Source organism: Corapipo altera, unplaced genomic scaffold (genome assembly GCF_003945725.1).
Source record: "Corapipo altera isolate COAL_440 unplaced genomic scaffold, ASM394572v1 48b, whole genome shotgun sequence".
In the NCBI taxonomy this organism is placed as follows: Eukaryota; Metazoa; Chordata; class Aves; order Passeriformes; family Pipridae; genus Corapipo; species Corapipo altera.
In genome coordinates this window covers 5,600,256-5,621,376 of record NW_020884884.1, presented here as the reverse complement: position 1 = coordinate 5,621,376, position 21,121 = coordinate 5,600,256, and the positions used below count along the sequence as shown (strand labels likewise).

General features: G+C 42.7%; 2 protein-coding genes across 5 annotated transcripts in view; one reads left to right on the top strand and one right to left on the bottom strand.

The window, feature by feature from the left end:
- The window catches only part of HHAT (hedgehog acyltransferase), a 144,112-nt gene extending 139,270 nt beyond the window's left edge, over positions 1–4,842 (top strand). For both annotated transcript variants that reach the window (XM_027641686.1, XM_027641685.1), the window contains one exon: positions 2,736–4,842. In XM_027641686.1, the coding sequence (XP_027497487.1) occupies positions 2,736–2,827 (92 nt within the window). In that variant the 3' untranslated portion in view covers positions 2,828–4,842. The remainder of the gene's footprint in view (positions 1–2,735) is intronic.
- An 8,803-nt stretch (positions 4,843–13,645) lies between these two features.
- The window catches only part of KCNH1 (potassium voltage-gated channel subfamily H member 1), a 184,780-nt gene continuing 177,304 nt past the window's right edge, over positions 13,646–21,121 (bottom strand). Inside the window, exons 11-12 of one of the 3 annotated variants that reach the window (XR_003527419.1) lie at positions 18,962–20,221; positions 13,646–15,282 (exon numbers count right to left, since the gene is read on the bottom strand). Coding sequence is in view for 1 of the 3 variants with exons in the window: in XM_027641626.1 (XP_027497427.1) it covers positions 19,373–20,221 (849 nt within the window). In the remaining 2 variants the exon portion in view is untranslated. Of the gene's footprint in view, positions 20,222–21,121 lie in introns of all 3 variants that reach the window. The other 2 variants (XR_003527420.1, XM_027641626.1) reach the window with 2 other exon arrangements.

Genomic DNA, 21,121 nt, shown 5'->3' with positions numbered 1-21,121 from the left:
ATCATCACCTTCTGGGGACCAAGTTCTTCAGACTTTTCAACAGGTTTATTGTATAACCAGTCCTAAAATGGAAGAGATGTGTGAAAACTGTTTAAATATCCCCTTCTTGCTTCAGGCTGTCCTTGGACTGCTTCTCAGGTGTGGATGCAGTTGTGCAAATCTGCCTTGCGTGGACTGGAGCCAGTTTGGGATTGCCTTGGAGCAGAACATGATGCCTTTGCTTTGCTCGCTTGCAGCCGAAGCACCACATGCATTTCCCCCCACCCAGCAGCAGTGCTCGTGGTTCCAGTATGGCAAGGAAGGGCCAGCAAGGCAGAGGTGCCCTCTTACCCCTGCTTGGAGCTACCTCCCACCTGTGCAGCAAGAAATGCTTTCAGATCTGTGCAGCTCCTCCTAGAATAACTGTAGCAAGATAAAACTTAAAAAATTCCCTTTTTCCCCTCACCTGTATGGTCACTTTGTCTTCCCCCTTCCTTTTCATCTTCATTAAATCAGGAGGAGATGATGTGCTGAATGCCACCCGGACACCTGTTACTCCCCGCATTCCAAGCAGATTACCACAGGCCTGATTATAGTGGCTGAGAACCCTATGAACCCAGGTTCTGGGTACTATGGAGGAATCTTATCATAAATCTAAGACATCTAGAAAATATTTCCAGTGCATACTTATGTATACTAACAAGATCTCTAATAACACTGGCTGGGGATAGCAAACAAGTCAGACTAAAGACTACCGTTGGCACATTTTCTGTGTGCCAGAGCTTTAAACTATTTGAAAATGCAAAACATGTATCTAGCAAATTTCCAAAGTGCCCCTACAAAAGAAGAACAATTCTACACTCAGTCCTTTTTTAATTTTCTGGCTCTGTCTGTATAAAGCAGCCCCCACAATATTGCTGCCAGAAGAGGTATGTTTTTATTACATCTATTGACATACTTTCACGTGCAATTTTAGCAGAGACAAAGCACAGCTGGGCTTTAGCTTGCAATTGAAGGTGAAACCCAATCTGCTGTAGACTTATTTCACTGAAATAAAAACAAGATGATTTCATTGTTAAAAATCCCTTTGGAGATACCTCAGCAATTTTGTTTTCTGAAACAAATAATTGCATAATTTTACTTTAGGGTATTATGAGGGCAAGGGATTAATATTTGTAAATGTCTCCATGAAAATCAGTCAGGTTACAAGACTGTATTTCACCACAAAGCAAGGCCAGAACAATTGGAGTTTCATGAAGCAAACACACAGCTGTTCGCAGGTGGAAAAACCCAAGTCTTTCTGAACCTGTTCCAGGATGAAGTGTGACATTGCCTGGGCTCTTGGAGCAGAGAGGAAGAGTCCTAGCACATGCAGTCCCTGGAAGTGCAGGACCCAGCCTGGGACTGTGAGCCCTGCTGAGGGTGTTAAGCTAAGGCTCAGCTAGATGTGAGCACAATTAAACTAGTCTCCAGACTGGAAATAGCTTGAAGCCTGGACAAAGCCAGCCTGCAAAACACGTTGTAAATATAGCTTTGGAAAGAGCTTTTCCTGGAGTATCACATGAAGAGGTTACAACTTCTCTCCATCCCTTCTCCAGGCCAAATGGGAATCTTACTTCTGCCAGCAGGTTCCTTCAGGCCAGAGTTTTCCCCAGGAAGGAGCACTGAAGCTTTTCTTTCAGAAGCAAGTGCTGGTAGTTCAAAGACAGCATGCAGAAAACCAGTCATACATATTACCAAAATTCTTACGTCAACAATAGCAATGAAAAGCCACCAAAAAACCCTCAAACACCTTCCTCCCTGTCCCCTTCTCACAGACAACACACACCAAAAAACACTGAGGCCTAATGCTGAAAGTTTCAACATATAAGATCTAAATTTCATAAGTTCTAAAGAGAGGAGGAGAAACAGAGGTGCCAGGAAAGGGATCAAGGAAAGCAAAATTATTTACTTGATTACTGGTTTTTCAAATTTTTTACGACTCTACAGGAAAGCAATAGACCTTTTGACTTGTGACCTCCTGCTTACTGCTGTTAGCTGTGAAAAGTTCATGTGAAAAGATGGTGACTTTCATTTAAAAAAATTTGAAATAATAATGAAATGTCATTTCTCCTGGAAAGGTTTTATATATTGGAGGAGTCAGTCTTTTAGTTAAAAGATAATCTAGGCATCAAGCAAATCAGGCAGACAGGGCTGTCTGTTCTGCGCTGACACAATTGTGTTCTGACCCCATTAGCTGTTAGTGGGCTGCAGAGTGCATACATTAGGCTTTACACCCAGCTGCAGGATATCCAAAACAGCCCTAATCAGAGGTTTCCCCAAACTCCTTTTGCAGAACAGGTAACTGGACTTGTTCATATTTTTAATAACCTTCATTGTGGCTGTGCATCCCTTTGTGCCTGGGAAGCATCACAGCCAGCTTAAAGCATCAGGGCTCATTCAGGGAATCTGCTTGATAGACAAACCCACTCCAAACGATAGAATTGAAACAGACCTTTTTAATTTGACAGGAATAAACCTAGTCCAGTTCCCTGAAAATGGAAAATACTGGAGCTGGCAGTGGGTCAGGCATCCCTGAAGCTTTGACAATCTAGATTTCCATTTTCAAATTTTGTGGGTTGACTCTACTTCCTTATGAGACTGAATTGCTAATAAAATTAATTAGAAGCACCATAAGTTGGTCATCTCAAGAGTATTTCTACTTGAAGTAATCATTAATTATTCTGACTAGGATTGTCTGTCTTTTCTATTTTTAGGTTGGCCATGGGCGACACTGACTGTTCTTGGGTTCCTGTACTGCTATTCTCATGTTGGAATTGAATGGGAGCAAAAGTATGCTGCGACTTAGGAATGATACAAACAATTATTTTTAAGGCAGGTTTATGATTTTTCTACACTGCATATCCTATCTACAGACAGGTGTGCCAGACCAAGAATTCAGTCATTGTGTTAAAAAAAATAAAGCTCATTTAGTTGATTTTGGATTCCAAATGCAGAAAATGAACCAGAAACACTAATGGTGGGGAGAAATTATGAAACATTTTGAATTATGTTATTTTTGTAAAACACCATCTCCGTACATTGGAAGCACACATCTCAGAACAGGTATTTTTATATATGTTGAAAATTGTTTTAATGTTTTGGTGCCTATTCTGAGATACTGAAGAAAAATATTCTTCTACTTTGGAGAATTCAAAAAGCCCAATCTCTCACAGCTGCTGTCTAGGGGCATGGAGGGCTGTGCCCTCCACTTACACTGCTCCATAAAGGGCATGATGCTCATCAGTTCTTCTTGATTGCTTTCTGATATAAGTGAGAACATTTTTGTATTCTCATTGGCTGCAGTAGTTCTGCCTTAAGCTACTTTTCTACCTACTGTAGCAAAGCCCACTTTTTCTTTTTTATGTCTTCATTTAAAATTTTGCCTTTAAAATAACACCCTTTTTTGGTAATCTTAGGACTGGTTTTATTTCTTTCTTTAAAAAGAGGGAGTAGGGAAGTAGGTCTTTTTTTGAGGGACAGCTTTTCTTTTTAATCAAATATGCTCTTACAGCTTTAAGTGCTCTATGCTTTATGTTAGAGCTAAAGCATAAAATATTACCCTTATAATGGGGCAAGTCCCACCTTCAAGGGAACTGTTCAGTCTGCCTCTTTTATTGCTCTGTTATGAAGGGAGATAACCCAGGTCTGGGTGAATGGTAAATTTGTTCAGTTTGCTTCGTTCTCTGGTATCCAAGCAATCAGCTCCTGCAATACTGAAGACACCCTAGGAGTAACTTTTTAAGACCTTTAGAAGAAAACAGAATGGTCCAATACAGTGACATTAAATTAGCTGGAATAAACTGATGTTGAAGAACAGCCAAAAGACCTTTAGTCTTTCTAAAGTTAGATATTCCCCCTAGGCATGGTAAAAGGCCACCAGTTCTGGAGAGAACTTCTTCCAAAAGCAGCTTCCTCCACCCAAAGCAGAAGGACACGTGTCAAAACTTGTTCCATGCCACTGGCAGACATTTCAGTCTGTTGGGAGGCACATTTAGTGACCTACTGCATCACTCCTGCAGCTTCAGCGAAGCCTGGTGTAGCTTATCCCTTCAACAAGAAATTCAGTCCCTGAGACAGGCTTCAGTTTATTGCCTGTGTTTCTGATGTATCTGCTGCTCAGAACTAAGCAGCCTTCTTTTTACCCTGCATTTGTTCCTGAAGAAGTAAGGGCAGAGGCTTCAGCTCTCTGGAGACAAGCACATCTCTTGCTGTTTCAAAGTAGAAGCTCCAGCCCTTTATGATTAGATTCCCCCCTCCTCCCCTGCCATGAGAATGCCATGATTTCCTCTGGAAGCCCTTACTAGGAGACACCATGGCTGTTGAAAATAAGACTTACTTTGAATGCTGCCTGGCCAGAGACACAGTCCTCCTGATTGATTTAAGATGATTTCAGGGATTCTGTCAGCTGCAAAGTAGATGGCTCTAAGCCTCTGAATTTACTAAAAGGATCTGAGATTGGCCTTTGTTTTGGGGTAGCACTGAGCTAAGGCAAGAACTTTTTCAAACTTTACTCAAACTTTGTACTTAAGTGGAATTAGCATTAGAGCAATAAGTCATGAGTCTATTCTTCAGTCTTATTGATTACTGTTATTACATGAAATGAAGAGCTACTAAGTGATTGGATTCCAATTTGTATGCATGCAAAACTTCCGGCTCCAATATGGAAATGACCTTGAAGGTCATACAAAGTATCCTTATTTCTGAACTAAAATAGTTTTCTTTTTTTTTTCAGTGAGATATATATATATATATATATATAAAAAATAATTTTGTATCTTTTTCTGTTTGTATAAATAAAGCTGAAACGGACTGTTGGCTTGAGAACTGTAACTTGGAAAGCTGTGGTTTGGTGTAAGAAAAGTAAGTGCTCAACTGTTGTGAAGAAACACTGCTGTGCACTGGAAGCCTGCAGGATGGGTACAATGCAGACGGGTCACTTTTATCCCTGCTGTGTTCTGCATGGAACACGCATTCCCTAATGGTGTAAGTTTAAAAAGCGAATACACCTTTTGTAGATGGGCTAAGGTGAGGCTTCAGCATGTGCAGCATCTGGGAAGAATAGCATACATTTAAAATGATGCTTCCCACTCACAAAATTCCTTCTCAGTCCTGCTTATCCAGCAGCTGTCAGCATGGGGCACGCTCAGTCAGACACAGCTCTGTGCCTGAAGCACTGCAAACATGCATAGTCAGCTATGCCTTCAACTTGGAAACACACTCCTCAGCATGACCTGAGAATTGACTCTTCATTGTCAGATGGCACCTGAGGTACTTGTGTGGTAGCCCAAAGTGCCATCCTCCAAGCAAGTCCTCTGTGACAGTCTAGAGAGATGAGTTTGCAGAGACCTGGAAGAGACTGAAGTAGCCATCCCGCATATGAAAGGAAAAAATAGGTAAGGGGAGGAGGAGAGAGAGAATTCCAAACACTGAGGAAAAGCTAGTTAAGGGATGTAGGAAACAGTTGACAAAGACAGAAATTGCCAAGGTAAGACACTGGTCATTTTGAACCAAAGGGGGGCACTTCTTGTGGGAGGAACAGCAGACGATGACTTCTACTGCTAAGAGACCCTAAAAGTCACAACAATGCAGTGACCAAAATAAGAAAAACTGAAGGCAGTGGCTCTGAAAATGAGCTGGACAGACACATTATGGCTACTGACAAAAACAGTACAGAAGTGATTTTGAAAAGTTGCCTAAGAGACTGCCAAGGATAGCCTGACCTAATATATGGCTTTAATGGCTACCACAAAGCTCTAGTAATCAAGTCTCTTGTACACACACAGACACAGACATCCTTCCCCTAGCCCCTCCTTGGCTAACAGAGCCCTCCCACCCATCACTATTACGGGGGATGGTAAGATTACGCTAAGTGGCTCTCTTTAATTCTGCATTGATTGGTGGGTGAGCAAGGCTTTGCTCACATATCTCTTTCACATCTGAGGGCTTAAAGCAGCTTAGTTGGAGTAACCAGCTTACCACAGGTCAGAAGAAAAACAGCTTAACTGTGAAAACCTGCAGCAATTTTGTTATTAGTCACAGCAATAACGCAGGGCCTGTCCTTTCTTTTGCAGACCCACTTAATTTCCTTCGTCACTGCTACCTCTTGAGCCGGTCTCATCTCGCAATTGCTGAAGGGGGGGGCTTGTCTTCCTCTGGTTTGCCGGCAGGATTGTCCTCAGGGAGCTGTGAAGAGCAAGGAGATTGCTATGCATGGTCTGTCACAGCTTCTCTGGGTGCTTTATAGTTCTCCCCCTCCTGCGAGTAGCACAGCCCATTATTGCTTTGCAAAATAACACTCTCAGCACACAGCCACTTGTTAGTCAAGGCATACATTTTAATCCAGCAGGGACAGCTGAAATACTGCTCTATGCAAAGTCTGTGAAGAACGGCTTTGCCTGTAACACCTTTGAGGAACAAGGGGAAATCTGCATTACAATAGATCGTTTCTTGTATTATGGGACCCCTGAGAGCAACCCTCACTGGTGGGCATCTCTGCTGACCCCCACAGATGCACAGGAGTGTTCTGTGTATGTGCACTGAATTCCAGTGGTTCCACCACTTGGTGCTTGTGGAGCGGTTCCCCTGTTAGTTGCAAGTAAAAGGAAGAAAAGATGAAGACAACTATTTATTTTTTTTTTAATTTCTGCTTCATGTATATTCAATCACCTCCAACACAGGTACTGCCAGAGCATCTGAGAATGAGATGAGTCCCAGCTGCCCGTGCATAAGTCACCTACACCTGAGTTTACTGCAGAGAGACCAACTCGGCTCAGACATCCCCAGCCTGGGGGCAAGCACTGGCAGCTCCAAGCTTCAGAGGCTTTCAGGGATGCCAAAAATGCCCAGGAGAACAGGAAAGAAAGCGTCTAATGGATCTGACCTATATAGACACTGCACAAGAGATGGAGCTGAAGATTGTCAAGGCTCAACTTTGAGGCAGCCTCTGCACCGCTCTGTTCAGGGCAGTTCCCACAACCTTCTGCCAAGTGAGTGAGTCCTCCAGCCAGTGTCAGCATTGCTAGCCCTCAGAACTACTGCTCTGGGAGGAAAAAGGCATGTGCACTCTGTACCCAGTACAGATAATGGCAGGATTAAAACTACATGGCAGCATTAGGGGAATCAAACACACTGCAGATCCTCAAAAGTCTCCTCATTCCTTATGCTGGGAGTCACAAAAGTCCGTGTGAGAGCAGGTTAAGCTAACATCAGGATGTAACAGGCAAATGCTGACCACAAACTAGCCTGCACCACCTTTTGTCATACCTGGGGCAGCTCAGTCTAAGTAGCCTTAGGTACCCACATACCAGCAGCTTTCAGAAAGAGATCAGATGAAATGGGCTACCTGTGGCCCATGCCTTCCCCAGCAATGGTCAGCCTACAGTTAACAGAAGTGCACCGACTGTCCTTGGGGATTTAAGAATAGCTTTATATATGATTGGATAGCTGAAGTGAATCACTGCAGACAGGTGCATCAGCCAACCACTGAAAAATTAAAGTTTACTGAAGAAATAATACAGAAATATAACTTCAGTTATTACCTGTGACATTTAAATTGTATTGGCACTCCCTCTAGATCTTTCTTGACAAAATTAATTAATTTTTATGGACCACAGCATTTCCATCCCTGCACTACTGCATTTGAGTTTCCAAAATTAAGTGACAAAAATAGAAGAACTGGAAATGATACTAGCAGACTAGAAACAGCTACACTGTTGGTAAATTAATTAAAAGCAAGTCTTAAGGAATAAATAAGATCCTGTTGTTTTTCTTTTTTCAGACTGCTGCTGGAAGGGTTAAGGTTGCTTTGGGGGCTCAGTTATGTGGGGGGATTACCTTATAGTAAGCCACGTGCAGAGATAAAAATAAGCATTTATGAGACAGTTCTTTAAGTGATGTTACTGCTAATTTATAGTTATGGGTTTCTTTACTCTTGTGGTAATACTTTTATGCTGAGCTGGTAATTCATGCTGAAATTACAGGCTAATAACTTTCATTTGGTCATATCTCTGCTCCAGGCCACTTCAGTGACCTCTCAGCTACCTTCTCCCCCGTTCTTGGCATCCTGCCTCAAGGCCACACCTTGATCAGGCTCAGTTCTCATGACAATGCTGCAAACACAGTCTGGGCATGGTCTGGGTCCTGCCTTGGAAAGCATCAGCTCCAGACCAGGCTGTCTAGTGAGCAATCAAGTACTTGCCCAGCCCCACTGCTGCCTACCAGGGCCCCCAGCATTCCAGACAGCAATACCAGAAAGTCACCACGGATCTGTTAGCAAGTGGGTCTTGAGCTCAAAATTTGTCAACTGTGACATCTCTTGACTCATACTTCACACACCACTGCTGGTGCCATCTGCCCAGAGTTTAGCACCCTTCACTCGGGTTATTTATTCTTGGAGTTCCTCAATCTGATCAAATCCTGCCAAACATCGCTTGGTAAAAATACAAGACCTACAAAGGGTCTTCAGTCTCCGAAGACATCCTGCTTGCCTTGAATAGTTATGCCAACAACCACTGACACCATGAACAACTGCAAGTTGGGTATGAGCCCTAACATAGGCATAAGACTTTAAAAAACATGACAGTAATTCAAAATGCTATAGCACTTGGAGGCTCTGAAGTGCCCATTACTTAATGCTGGTTGAGGAAACTTCCAGTTTAAGAAAAATGACATTTTCGTAATAATAAGGTTTCCAAGCTAAATATTTAAAGCTTTAATGCTGCTGGCAGTAGCACAAGGGCACTGGGAGAGACAACTGAGGCAGGATAAAGTATCTCACAGCTCCTTCCAGCAGGCAGATGGCGACTCAAGAGGGCTAGAGCCCTTTATAACCTCCAGCCAAAGGAGCCTCCTGGGCAGTCAGTCCCATTTGCTCTTGTGCTAGTGTTGTGTTTCCTTTTCAGCTCCCTCCCTAATGTCTACCCCTTTGGTAGTAGGTGGGTTGCACTCACCCTCTCGCCCTTTGTTTTCCGAGGCTTTCCTTAGATACTTACCTGATATTTCTCCAGAACTGATTTTCCTGGACAAAGGAAATGCAGCAGACTCAAACCACCAAGATAGGTACCCAGGACCATGCTTTGGCTACATTATACACTGCTTTCATGTGCTGCCATGACCTTAGACTCCTTTCCCTGCTCTACACTGGGGTCAGCCTGCAGCCCCTGAGCATGCCTGGCTACAGCTGCTCTATTTGCTGGGAGGCTCCTTCCCCCATTTTACAGAGCTATTTACAATTCATGTTGGCAGAATTGTAATTTCATGCAGTAGTTCACACAGAGTTTCTGTATACTTTCCTAAAGGATGCTTTTCTCTATTCAGCTTTCAGCTGGACTGCTTTAGTTTGTATTTCTGTCTCTCCACTTCCACTAGCCAGGTTCACATGGTTGCATGTGCAGTGTTATCGTTCTAAAGGAAAACCAAAATAAATATTTTGACTTGCGGCTACATACGGATTATCTTAGCTTTCTTTCCAATCCTCATGCCACAGTTGAGAATGTTCAATAAACTTTCCTGTTATCATTAGTTCTTCTAAAATACCTTCTGTGTAACCGTAAAACTCACACCAAAAAAAATTGCCGTAGAGGTTTGAAAGCAATCTATTTCTCCTCACTGTAAGCCGCTGCTTCCAGGGAGCCATTTCTTGTTGAGCTGTCTTGGTCCTTTTGCTGAGCACACAGTAGCTCCCAGGCTTAATAGTGCACTTAGTGTGCTACTCAGTGTGCTACTGCTGCTCAGTGTTTCCCCCCAGTGGTAGCCCCTGAGGAGGCTATAATCTGAAGTATTATGGTAGCTGAAGAAGAGACCATAATCTTCCTTCCATAGAAAATTTGTGTGTGTAATAGATACTCCAGCACAGTTTCTTTCTCCCTGAGTTGTGAAAGTTAGCTGGGAGATTGGGAATGTGGAAGAAAATACCAGTAAAAAAGTACGTCCCCCTGAGATTTGCACACACAAAACTGCAGTGACGTTTGCAGGGCAAATGTGTTCCCCCCCCCGGGTAGGGATTAACAGCCAAGCCGGTACCTTCACCTCATTCCTCATCTGTCTGAACAGAAACATCTTCAAGGAAATCTCTACAAGTGAACAAAGCTCAAAAACCCCCAAACCTCTCCAAGGTTTCTCAGACAATCCTGCCTCTATCAGTACCATGTGGGACTTCTAGGGAGACAGCTTGGGAGTTGGTCATGATGGATGAAGCTGCCAAAGTTAAGCTTGTTTTAAACCTACACCTGTGCCACAGGGCAGCTTAAATATGAACTTGCCTGTGCTACAAGAGGACTTGAACTTAATTAGGAAGGGGGAGCAGGAATGGAAAAGGAAAGAAAAAAAAAGTAAAAAGACAAGGCTTGAGCACAAGCGTCTCCGTATCTGCTTCTGACAGATGTCAGGAGTTCAGTTACTCAAATGCTTTCTTTGGATCTCTCACAGGTTTTTACTCATCCTGTCTTTCAAGAACTGGACAGGTTATTCCCACCAGCTTCCACATGCCAACACTGAAATTGTGGTGAATTAGTATGAAAAATTCAATGTTCTATGTGAAAAATACTTGTATTGGCTGATATTTTTTATATGCTGTATGCTTGTTACAATTAAACCCCTCACACCACTGGCAGCAATAAATACCCTAGCAACGCCACATCCTTCCCAGTATTTTCTTGTTGGATACGAAGCCTTACTAACTACCCTATCTCCATGAAGCACAAGGCAAGCACAGACAGCAGCTCGTGAGCCAAGGTCTTCCCAGCCTTGGTGCCCGCTGTGGGTGGGCAGGTTGGAGAGCAGCGACTGTCTCTCAGTAGGTGAGGGGGCATGTGGCTGTTGGGCTCATTGCTCTCCCCGAATTTTTGTTGGCTGTCCTGTGCATTATCCCACACCAGGCAGACACAGTGGTGGCACACACTGAACAGAAACAGTTTTGCTGTTCCTTTGGTGCTGGGGGAGCAAATAAAACATATTGCTGTTATATACATATGCGAGAGGGGGGAGATTCGCTGCAGTTCACTCCCACTGGTTCTCATAGTACAGAAGAGCTAGGTTATGCTGGTCATCTTTACTCCAATTCAAAAAAAGCACCGGAACTAGAGTGCTTCCAACCTTAACAGAGGTACTAAAATGCACCACAGGGCAATTAAAGAACCTCCATTATCAAATGCAGAATTTAAAACTGTGTAGGCAGCACTCACCTCCCCACAAGCTGCCACACTGCAGACTGCCCTGGGAGTCCTTGCTGCTGCCCTGGGGCCACAAACCCAGCCGGGTGAAGTCACCACATGCCTGGCAGATGTCCTCAGCAGCTGCCACACAGGCAGCAGCACAGAGGCAAGGAAGGATCCATAGGGCCCAGGCCCTCTGCCAGCTGGTACTACCAGAAAGGGGCTCCTCTACAGCCCCAAGGAGGCTGTACAGCATTACACAGGCTCCAATCCTGAGCTCTCCTCCAGATATGCACCTTCAGGCATCTTGTAGGTGCTATGCTTAGCACACTAACTCTGAACCAAACAGAAGCAGCAGTACCTGTGCAGCTATTCCTGAGAAAAGTCAGGAGCCATAGGACACATCCTGTGCTCTGGAAACCATTTGTTCCTGCTATGAATGCACTCCCAGGTGCAGTGAATGAGGAGCAGGGGCTGGTGCAGGTGGGCTGGGAGCTGCTCACAGCTGCTGGGGCTGCTGCTGCCCAGCTGTGCCCAGGCCTGATGGGTCAGTACATGGAACGTGAGCCTTTGCAATTTGGCACACAAATCTCTGCAAAACGTGCTGTATTTAATTACCTTTGGTTTGAAATGCTGTGGGGCTGCTGATAGGGGGGAAACTGATGGGGAACATCGTGCAGGCAGTGCTTCCCCTCTCTGCACTCATTGAAGCTTGCAGCACAGCCAGGGAGGCTGCTAAGAATGCAAGAAATGCCTGAGCAAGGAAAATAATGGAGAGTTCAGAAAACAAGCACAACTGTCTCTAGAGACCTCAAAAAAACCCCAGTCAAAAGTACATGCCCTCACTATGGTAATTTTCCCTTTTCTGGTAAGTATAGGGCACACTGTATAATGTTAGGCAAAAGAAAGCTGGATTTTCACACTGGCCAGGGAAACAATCCTAGTGACAAGAGATCCTGTCACACCACATATGACAGAGGATGCAGAAATGGTGTTAAAAATAGCTCCTCATTGTGCTCCTTGGCTGCTCTGTACAGTTCTGCTTCAACTCTGCAGTCTGAAAGCTTGTGCTTCATTGCTGTTCTTTTGAAGATGAGATTCACAATGCCATGTAGTGTCTTAATACAGGTGACAGGATGGAGAATGAACCACAAAAATGGGTGCAAAACTCACGGGGGCCAGGCTGACATCCTGAAGACTAAAACATATAAACTTCCATAGTGGCTTCTGGCCTGCAGGAATGGCTGCTGTCTGTGATCCTGTCACATATGTCTATTCTGACCTGAAAGGATCTCCCATTCCCATCACCTCTGGTTATTCATTCCTTTCCTGCAGTAGCCAAGAAAATAATACTCATTGCCGCCTGTTGCAGTAGTGTCACTGCCAGGTGACACTAAGTGGCTTCACTCCTGTGAGGTTTGTCTTTGTGAAAGTCCATAGTAATGTTGCTTTCTTCTGCAGCAGATGACAGGACAGCAGAAGCTTCTTTGATCTCTCTCTAGTACTGTGGTTGCCGTAAGTTTTGTAATAGTTCTCAGATTTTGCAGTAGTGAACACGTCTAAAACACAGACCAACTACAGACACATGTACCCTCGGGATACGGAACGACCATTTCAGACAGGTCAGAGGCAGTCCTCTGGGGATCTCATTCCTGCTCAGCCTCTCATACCTGGCCCAGACTGGGGTCCATGGTGCAGGACACTGCCTGGGGTGCCAGGATATTCGCTTTACAGAACACCTGAGTTCAGTTTACAGTGACCCTGGAAGTGTAAATCCCAACTGCACTGATATACAGCAGACAGAAATCTGAGGAAACAACCTGAATTGTTTACAAATGGAACAATAAGATCACACTGCTCCACTGATAACACTTCAGTTACAAACCAACAGCAACGAAACTGCTAGCCAGAAGTTCTAGAGGGTAATTTAAAACCACCTTGTTGGTCTTATAAGCACATATCCAACACATAGAAAAGCACACCAAAGCAACTGTAATGTATAAAATAGTTTATTACTATAATAAATAAAATTAAACTTTTTTTTACAAATATTATTTGTGCTTGTTTAAAAATGTTGACTAGGGATATCATTAATGTAGGTGGCTGCATTTGTAACAGAAACATTCCCAGACAGTGTGCATACATACATACACACACTGCTTATCTACTGGCAGCTGCTTTGCTGACCACAAAAATAGTATCTACTCGTTTTCTTTTTCTAGTCATGCTTCATTGAACAAAGTGACAAATGCAAAGAAAAAGAACCAAGAGTATTTGGTGGATTTCTGAAAGGATAAAAGCAAGTGAAGTACATTGAAAAGCGCCAAAGCAACTGCATTAGCTGCATATCAATCAATCAAGTGTCCATGCAGTGGTGGCTAAATATTGAAACGCAGACAGGTCTCCAACAGATGTACAAATATTGATTTTATGTAGGTACGATAATATAACACATTCATTAGAAAACTTCTTTATATAGCAGTTCATCCTGATACAAGATTATTGAACTTCTTTCATCTACAGCTAAAATGATTCTTTTTCTATGTTAGTGGTCACAGATTTATTGGGAAGAAGAAAAAAAAAGCATGAGCCTTTCAGAACAGTTAGTGAAAACCTCAAACTGTTTTGTTAACATTAGGCATTTAGATCCAGTTACAGAGGTGTTCTGGGATTACACATCAAATATGTTTACAAAACACTCAACAGTCAGCTTGAAACAAATTACAATTGCAGGTAAATTCACATTAGCTTTGTTGAACTGTAAAAAAAACATCTTTGAAACCAACACTTTTGCAGTATGATCGGTTGGCTCCCTGATGTACAAAAGTGTTTGGACAATAGCTGTGTCTCTTTATGAGGGGAGAGGGCTATTGGAGTAATTAATTTTCCTAATAAGAAGGCAATAAGTGGAGAAAGAAATGTGATTACCAGCAAGTGATTTCCATTAGATTTAGAAAGCTAATCAAAGTGCTTCATCTTTAGGCAACACTGTAAATACTACAGAACATTAGGAAGGAAGGAGAATGGAATCACAGTTTGAATTATATCACTTATGAAAGGGTCTTAAGGCTAAATGCTGGATATATCTTATTGCAAAACAAGCTATATTTTTATTTAATTGAATCAATGCTTGCCACAACAATGTGGTCAAAACTATGTCAGATTGGAGGATACAGTATCCTACTGTGCCTCACCTCAAATTTCTGGAGGTTCTCCTGCATGGGACTCTCTCTAAAATGTTTGTCTTAATGAATCATAAGTGCAGCTAAAACACAGACTTTGTTATTGCCAATACACCTACAGGAGACTACATGGAAATGAAGAATTAGGTAGAAGATGCTTTTTACCACCTAACACCAGGACAGGAAAGCAGAGGTGCAGCAACCATGTGTTATGTTGCCCATGAGAAGAAGGATAGGCTCAGCACCTTTGAGACAGCCCCTGGCACCAGGAAAAATAGCTCCATTTATTCCATCATCTCTCTTGCAGAAGCCATGAGAAACACGACCAGGGCATCTTGGCTTCAAAGATACTGTGAGCAAAAAATACCGGCTTATGAGCCTTAACCCCACCAAGTAGGATATAGCGTTTTTCCAATTTCATGTGGATTTCTCTTCCTGATTATCATGACCCTTGTTAGATCTTCTCTTAGTCACACTATTTACTAGACTCACAGTATGAAGTTGAGGCCAACTAGAAAATTCAAAAATCATGGCCTTGAAAGTTCAACAGTTAACTAACAAGACACTAACCAGGACATTCTGTGGATGTCTACTGGGAAGGTTTAAGCTCCCTTCTTGAACTGGAATCATTAAATGAGGAATGTGCTTTTACTTAACAGAAATGCAATCCATAGACTCACTATACATTGATATTATATATATGTGTGTATGTACACGCATCTGCACAAGCGTAATCATACACGCTGTTTACATAGTAAAGACAAATTATGTACTAAATTTTTTCACAGGTTGATCAAGAGTGATTGAAAATATATCACCAGATAGTCGCAGTAAATATCTTGTTCAGTTCATTAAAGGGAAGTACTGTAGAAACAGAACATCACCTTCCAAGCTGTTAAACAGGGTGTTCGCTGGGATTCAGGGCAGCACTGTGAAAGAGATGTAAAGCAAGAATGGTGTTTTTAAAAGTATACATGTAATACCAGACAGAAGTAAATGTATCTGAACATGGCAGGGGTGAGGGCTGCGTTTTGCTTTTTTAATCCTTTTTTTTTGTGCTGTGTATTCGTATTCTTTCTCACCATTCAAGCATGCACTTTCAGAAAGTTCTCATTTTACCAAATCATAACCCAGGCTCTTTTTCTCAACTACCTTCTTTTGACTGAAATTTAATTACACCATATATCAAAATGGAACACATCATCTCTTTTAGAATGGTGCAGGTTATTTAGCAGGTTGTTAAATGGTAGAAGCACTGTGCCAGAACACAGTTAAAACTGAGGCTTTGGGTTTTTTTCTTACAGTATGTACAAGCATTTGCTTGTGAAGGGGCAGATTCTTGTGTTCAGAGATCCTTCATTTCTAAGCTGGAATGTAATTTAGGTGAAAAGGCTTAACCACCATGTACAGAGAAACATGAGAAAAAGAAAAGACTGACAAATAAAATGGAAGAACAAGTAACAATTATAGTGGGTACACATGCTGTCTAGTCACAGGTATCTGAGTGTAAGGCTCAGTGGAGAAAGACAGATTTGTAACACAGGTGCTTTCAGCCACTCTTTAAAGGAAAAGTGTTGCATCAGTGGTGCCTGGGCACCACAGCACAGGTCCAAACTAGCCTAAGGTTCAAAGGAGTGACTAGTCCCAAAGTGGGCATGGATTTGTTAATTTTTTTTTTAACCACTCAGTAGCCCAGGGAATCCAAAGATTCCTAGATAGCTCATCCTGGATAGCATTTATTTTCAAATACTCTTGCAACAAATACAAGTTACTGAGAGATGATGCACGCTCCTACCACTAGTTTTAGTGAACTGCCTGACAGTTCATAAGAATGGGCCTGATCTCGGTAACAGCTGTACAAATCTGAGTGACATTGACCACTCTCAGGGCTGACACAGAACAGACACCCTGAAGGTGTCATTGTAAGGAACAGAGTTTCTCTGCAGTTTCATGACCACAACAAAATTAATTTGGCCTTTATCTTCAAAGACATTAAATTTTCAGTGGAATTCAGAATTGTGTTACAATTTTTAGAGTCTTTACAAATGGATAATAAATGACTTTATAGGCCATTGTAAGAGTCTGAAAAAAGCCTTAGAAAAGGACTCGGTGCTGTGCCCACCCACTGTCACACGGGGTGTGCAGCAGTTCAGTATCATACTGAGCATCAGGCTACACAAGGAGCACCCTCAGAAAATGGGCAGTTGTCTGCCTTTGTTCACAGGAGTGGATTATTATTATAATTATGGGACTTTTGGGGCTGGTCCTGCCAAGATTCCAGGCTGGGCAATAGGCAACACCAGAATAACCTTTAGCATATCCCTGAGGGCACACAAAAATATCACCGAGAAACATGAATTCAGTATCAGCAACAAAGGGCCAGGTAACCTGCAATTGCATATTTAACTCTACATCCACACTGCCATTCCGGAAATAGTAGGTACATACTTAGGAGGTTGTAAATATTTCCTCCCTCGTCCACCTGGGATAAGCTAATGTCCATGTTCATCCAACTGCAGGTAAATGGGTGACACTTTCACAAAGGACTTGCTAAGACTTTCAGCCTTTTAAAAATTTTATGAAGCAAACCAAGCGTCAAGAACATCATGCTGGTGAGAAATTTGCCTGGATCAGAAAAATGACTCTAAGGCAGTCTCTAAAAACTTGCTGGAACTTCTGGAAATCAATTACAAATCCTTATATATCAGTACACCTGGGGTTTACTTAGGTGGAATTTACTGACAAAGGAGACTAAAAAAGAAAAAAATCATTCAACAGTTTCTAACTGAAACCATGAATGTATGGGTTTCTTACAGCAGCCATGCCATAGCTGTTGCAGGTAACTGCTGCCACTTACAGTGATTAAAGCACCAAACACACAGCATGGCTTTGGTCAAAGAGAGACTTCCTCAGCGCTGCAGGTGTGCAGGGCACAACTGTAAAAGACACCAGCTACCACTGGAAAAACCTAAACATGGAATCAAAAATAAATTAAGGAAATGGCATCTTAGATTCAGAGCAACTCACCTCCCTACTGCCTTTTGTTGTGGAAGGGAAGAAGGTAACCTACAGATTTGATCCTGAGAGTTGTTTCTCAGGAACGTTTCAGTCCTTGGATAAGAATTCACAGTCTGCGGGCACTTCCATATTGAACCAAGGTGTAAGACCCTTGAAAGTCAATCCTAAACCATCTGCCTCTGGACTTGTAAATGGTGGTGCTGCACTTGGAATAATCAGCATCTTTGAGAGCAAGGGCAGTTACTGCAGGAACAGGTATAAATACACTGACCACATGACCTGAGATGGTAGCTTTGCACAGCATGGCCTCACCACTGTGCCAGTCAACAGTGGACCTCACACTTCCCCAGGGATGTCTGACACAGTTCTGCATTGCACTGTGCTAGCATCAGGCCAGCAGAAATCCTTTAAAGTGGTCATTTTCCTTGCCTCTCCCATACACAAACAAAATCTTCCCCCCAAAAAATCATGTGTTTCTTTGTAAATGACTTAGTACCATGGAAAAAGAATGAGCCTCAACACACACAGTGTTAAGACCTATTGCCGTTAAAAATAAAAACCCATAAAAGTGTGGCACCATACTTCTGAACTCTAATCTACTGTTAAGCAGTGAACATACCAGATCAGTGGAGTGAATATACTGTGAATATACACCTATATTCCAAGGTGAGAACCCAAGTCATGATATGCTACCCTATATGAATAATGAAGAGTAGTTTTGGTAAAGTGCTTCAATCATCCTCCAAAAAAAGTTATGAAAATATAAGTTTTGGAAACATCTCCTTCTTTAAGAAGCAGATCTCTTTGTTTCCTTGCTACAATAGCACTTGCATACAGTAAGCACTGTATTTCTACCTCTACTATCCATTTGCTTCCTAGCTAGATTAGATCAGGACCAATACATCTGGATGTAGAGGAAAATGCCACAATCTAAAACTGTTAAAAATTCTGTGAAAGCCTTTGGCTACAATGAACATTATCAAAACAGAAACTTCTGAATAATAATTTAACAAGAATTAAAAGAGCAGATTCTTAGCAAAACCAGGACATAAATGCCACAGTATATTTCCATCAGGAGGCAAATCTGCAGGACCTGTTAGTGATGTTCACAATACATTGTGCAGTGGGCTGCACTCAGGTACGCTGCACACCCAACTCTCTGGCCTCCAGCAACTGGAGTTAAAAGCAGAAGTAACAAATGTTGAAAGACATCTGAGACAGAAGTTATGTTTCTGAAAAATCAGCATCCTTGATCCAGTAAATGAGAGTGTGGAAGTTCTCATTTATTAACAGATCTGAAATACTGTGGCTGTTTTTGAAGATGTTGCTAAATGTAATTGCTTTAGCAATATGTCAGTTTGCAATTAAAAAATACCTTTTTTTTTTGTCTTATTAGCCCTTCCTTGACTACCCAAAAGAAACTTCAGTACCGAATAGCACACAATTTATTGACGTGGAATACGTCTGCTACTGCTCTTTATATTATTACAGATATATGAAAATATACTGTGACATCAAACATGCTGTATTGGTGACTGAGAAAGTGACAGCAGCAGCAACAAAAAAAAAATCAAAAAACAAACAACCCACCAAATGCTGAAAATACAAGCACCCTGGCAAGTGCTTATTCATATAGGCAAAACCCGAGCGAAGGACGTAAGGCATGCTCCAAAAACCTCAGAGGTCACCTGGGGCTCACAGCAATGGCTGCTGCTGTCAGAATCCTAATTCCAACATCCCAAGGGAGAGAGGGGGAGTCAGGGGAATGGGCACCAAGGGAGAAAATAAAAACTTCAGAAACTGTACCCTTGCTGTCAAAAAGGCTTCAAAGTCAGCTGCCATCTTGACATGAGGTTGCAATTCCTGTTACCATACCTTTTTAGACAGAGGGAACATGCTTAGTGAACTGGCCCCTCACTCATTTTCTAGAAAGGTTAAATGTAAAGTGTTAGGGGGCTGTTTCTTTGTTTATTGGTTTGTTTGTTTTTTAAAAGAAACACCTCAGCTAGCTCCAAACATGTCTTTTTCTGATTCTGGAGACTGGGGCCTTGATATTTCAAACAACTCCTGTGGCGACTGGGAGCTTCTTCTTGAGGTTAATATCCTAAGTATCTCAGCAAGCTGGTTTTCTATATTGGTCATTTTTGTGTTTAAAGCCTTGATGTCCTCTTTCAACTCATGTTTCACTTCTAGCATGGTGGCCTGAAGAGTCTGTTCTGGGATGGGATAAAAGGAGTGCTTGACCTCGGTGAGGACCGGACTGTGGTCCTGTGGGCTTCTCGTCTCCCCAGCGTTATCCAAGCGCAAGTCACTTTTTGTAATGCCACTGTCACAAGAGTCTGTCTTCTTCAGGGTAGCTTCTCCCGAAGCTTTAGTTCTCTCTGGTAAAGTCTCCATGGACTCTGCTTTAGAGACTTTGTTCCAGTCTTCACCTTTCCCACAGGCTTCTTTGAATTTGGCCCAGCCTTTTCGTCGGGGGTAGTCCCCTGAGGCCTTACACCCTGCGTGGTCCGATGTTGGGGCCTGCAGCTTTGCCTGGTCAGAGGTTCCAGAGGTTGAAGCGGGCTGGTACGACACAGGGGTCGCCGGACTCTCCCGTACAGTCACTACGCTGGCTTTGACCACTGAGCGAGCAGAGGATTGCTCCCCTAAAGCATTGCCCTTTTCCACATCAAGGTCGTCTGGATCTCGGCCCCTCTCTGCTGCAAGCCGTGCTTCCTTCTGCTGCCTGAACCTCTGGAACAGCCGGCGAACTGGGTGGTCTGGGGGTAAGATCAGGGGTGCTTCGTTTTTCCTCTTCATCCTCTCCTCCTCTTCACGTTTGACATCACTGATTTTCCGGAACACAATCTACAGGGGGAAAGAGATTTCACTCTGTGATTAACTGCACATTTGTTAAGGGGGAAGATTTGGAGAAAGAACCATTTGAAAGAATCTGTTTTAACTGAGAAATGAACAATCTCTGCACATTTATAGCAACATTTTCAAATGTCTTATGTTGTGTGGAACTTGGCTTATTTCATTATTTAAGAGCAGACACAATCTGTCTTATAACACTGGAAAGAAAAAAAGAATAGATTTCTCCAGCTCTGCAAGGTTAGCAAGGCAGCGCTATTGTAAATATAATGACCCCAGGAAGCTCTATTTTGTGTTAAAAGTGCCTTCTCATATTTGTTTTTCCAACTCTAGCACCAAGTTTCTAATAGTACAGAGCCATTCCCATCAGTCTCATCTCAGAGCTCACTCACTGCAAAAGATCTGATATAGTTTCAGTGCACCTTGGCCACTCGTGGTGTCAGTACAGCAGAGACTATTCTGGACCCTTCAATGGCAGATTGCAAAGTGCTTCTTGCCCTCCCTTCCTTCCCACATTCTTCTAGAAGCAATGTGCAGTTCAGGGAGGAGGCAAAGCTCAAGCCAATCCCACAGCCAAGAGCACAAGGACAATGGGGGATGGGCTTTGCAAGACATGGGGAAGCTGTTCATGGCTTGATTACCTCAGAAGCTTGAAGAGCTTCACATCTTGATTTATTTCTTTATTTCTATGCAAAAGGGAACAGTTTTTGCACAACAAAACATTAATTTTCCATTTACCCTCCTAATTATACCTTCCTGAGCCTGTAGGCTAAGTGATCTCTGTACGAGCAGCCTCTGGGTCTCACAGTACCGATCAAAGCCTCACAGTGTCCCAACCTGCAGCCAGTCAATGTTTCTTCCTTGTATGTGATGGCAATACATTCTCTTCAATAA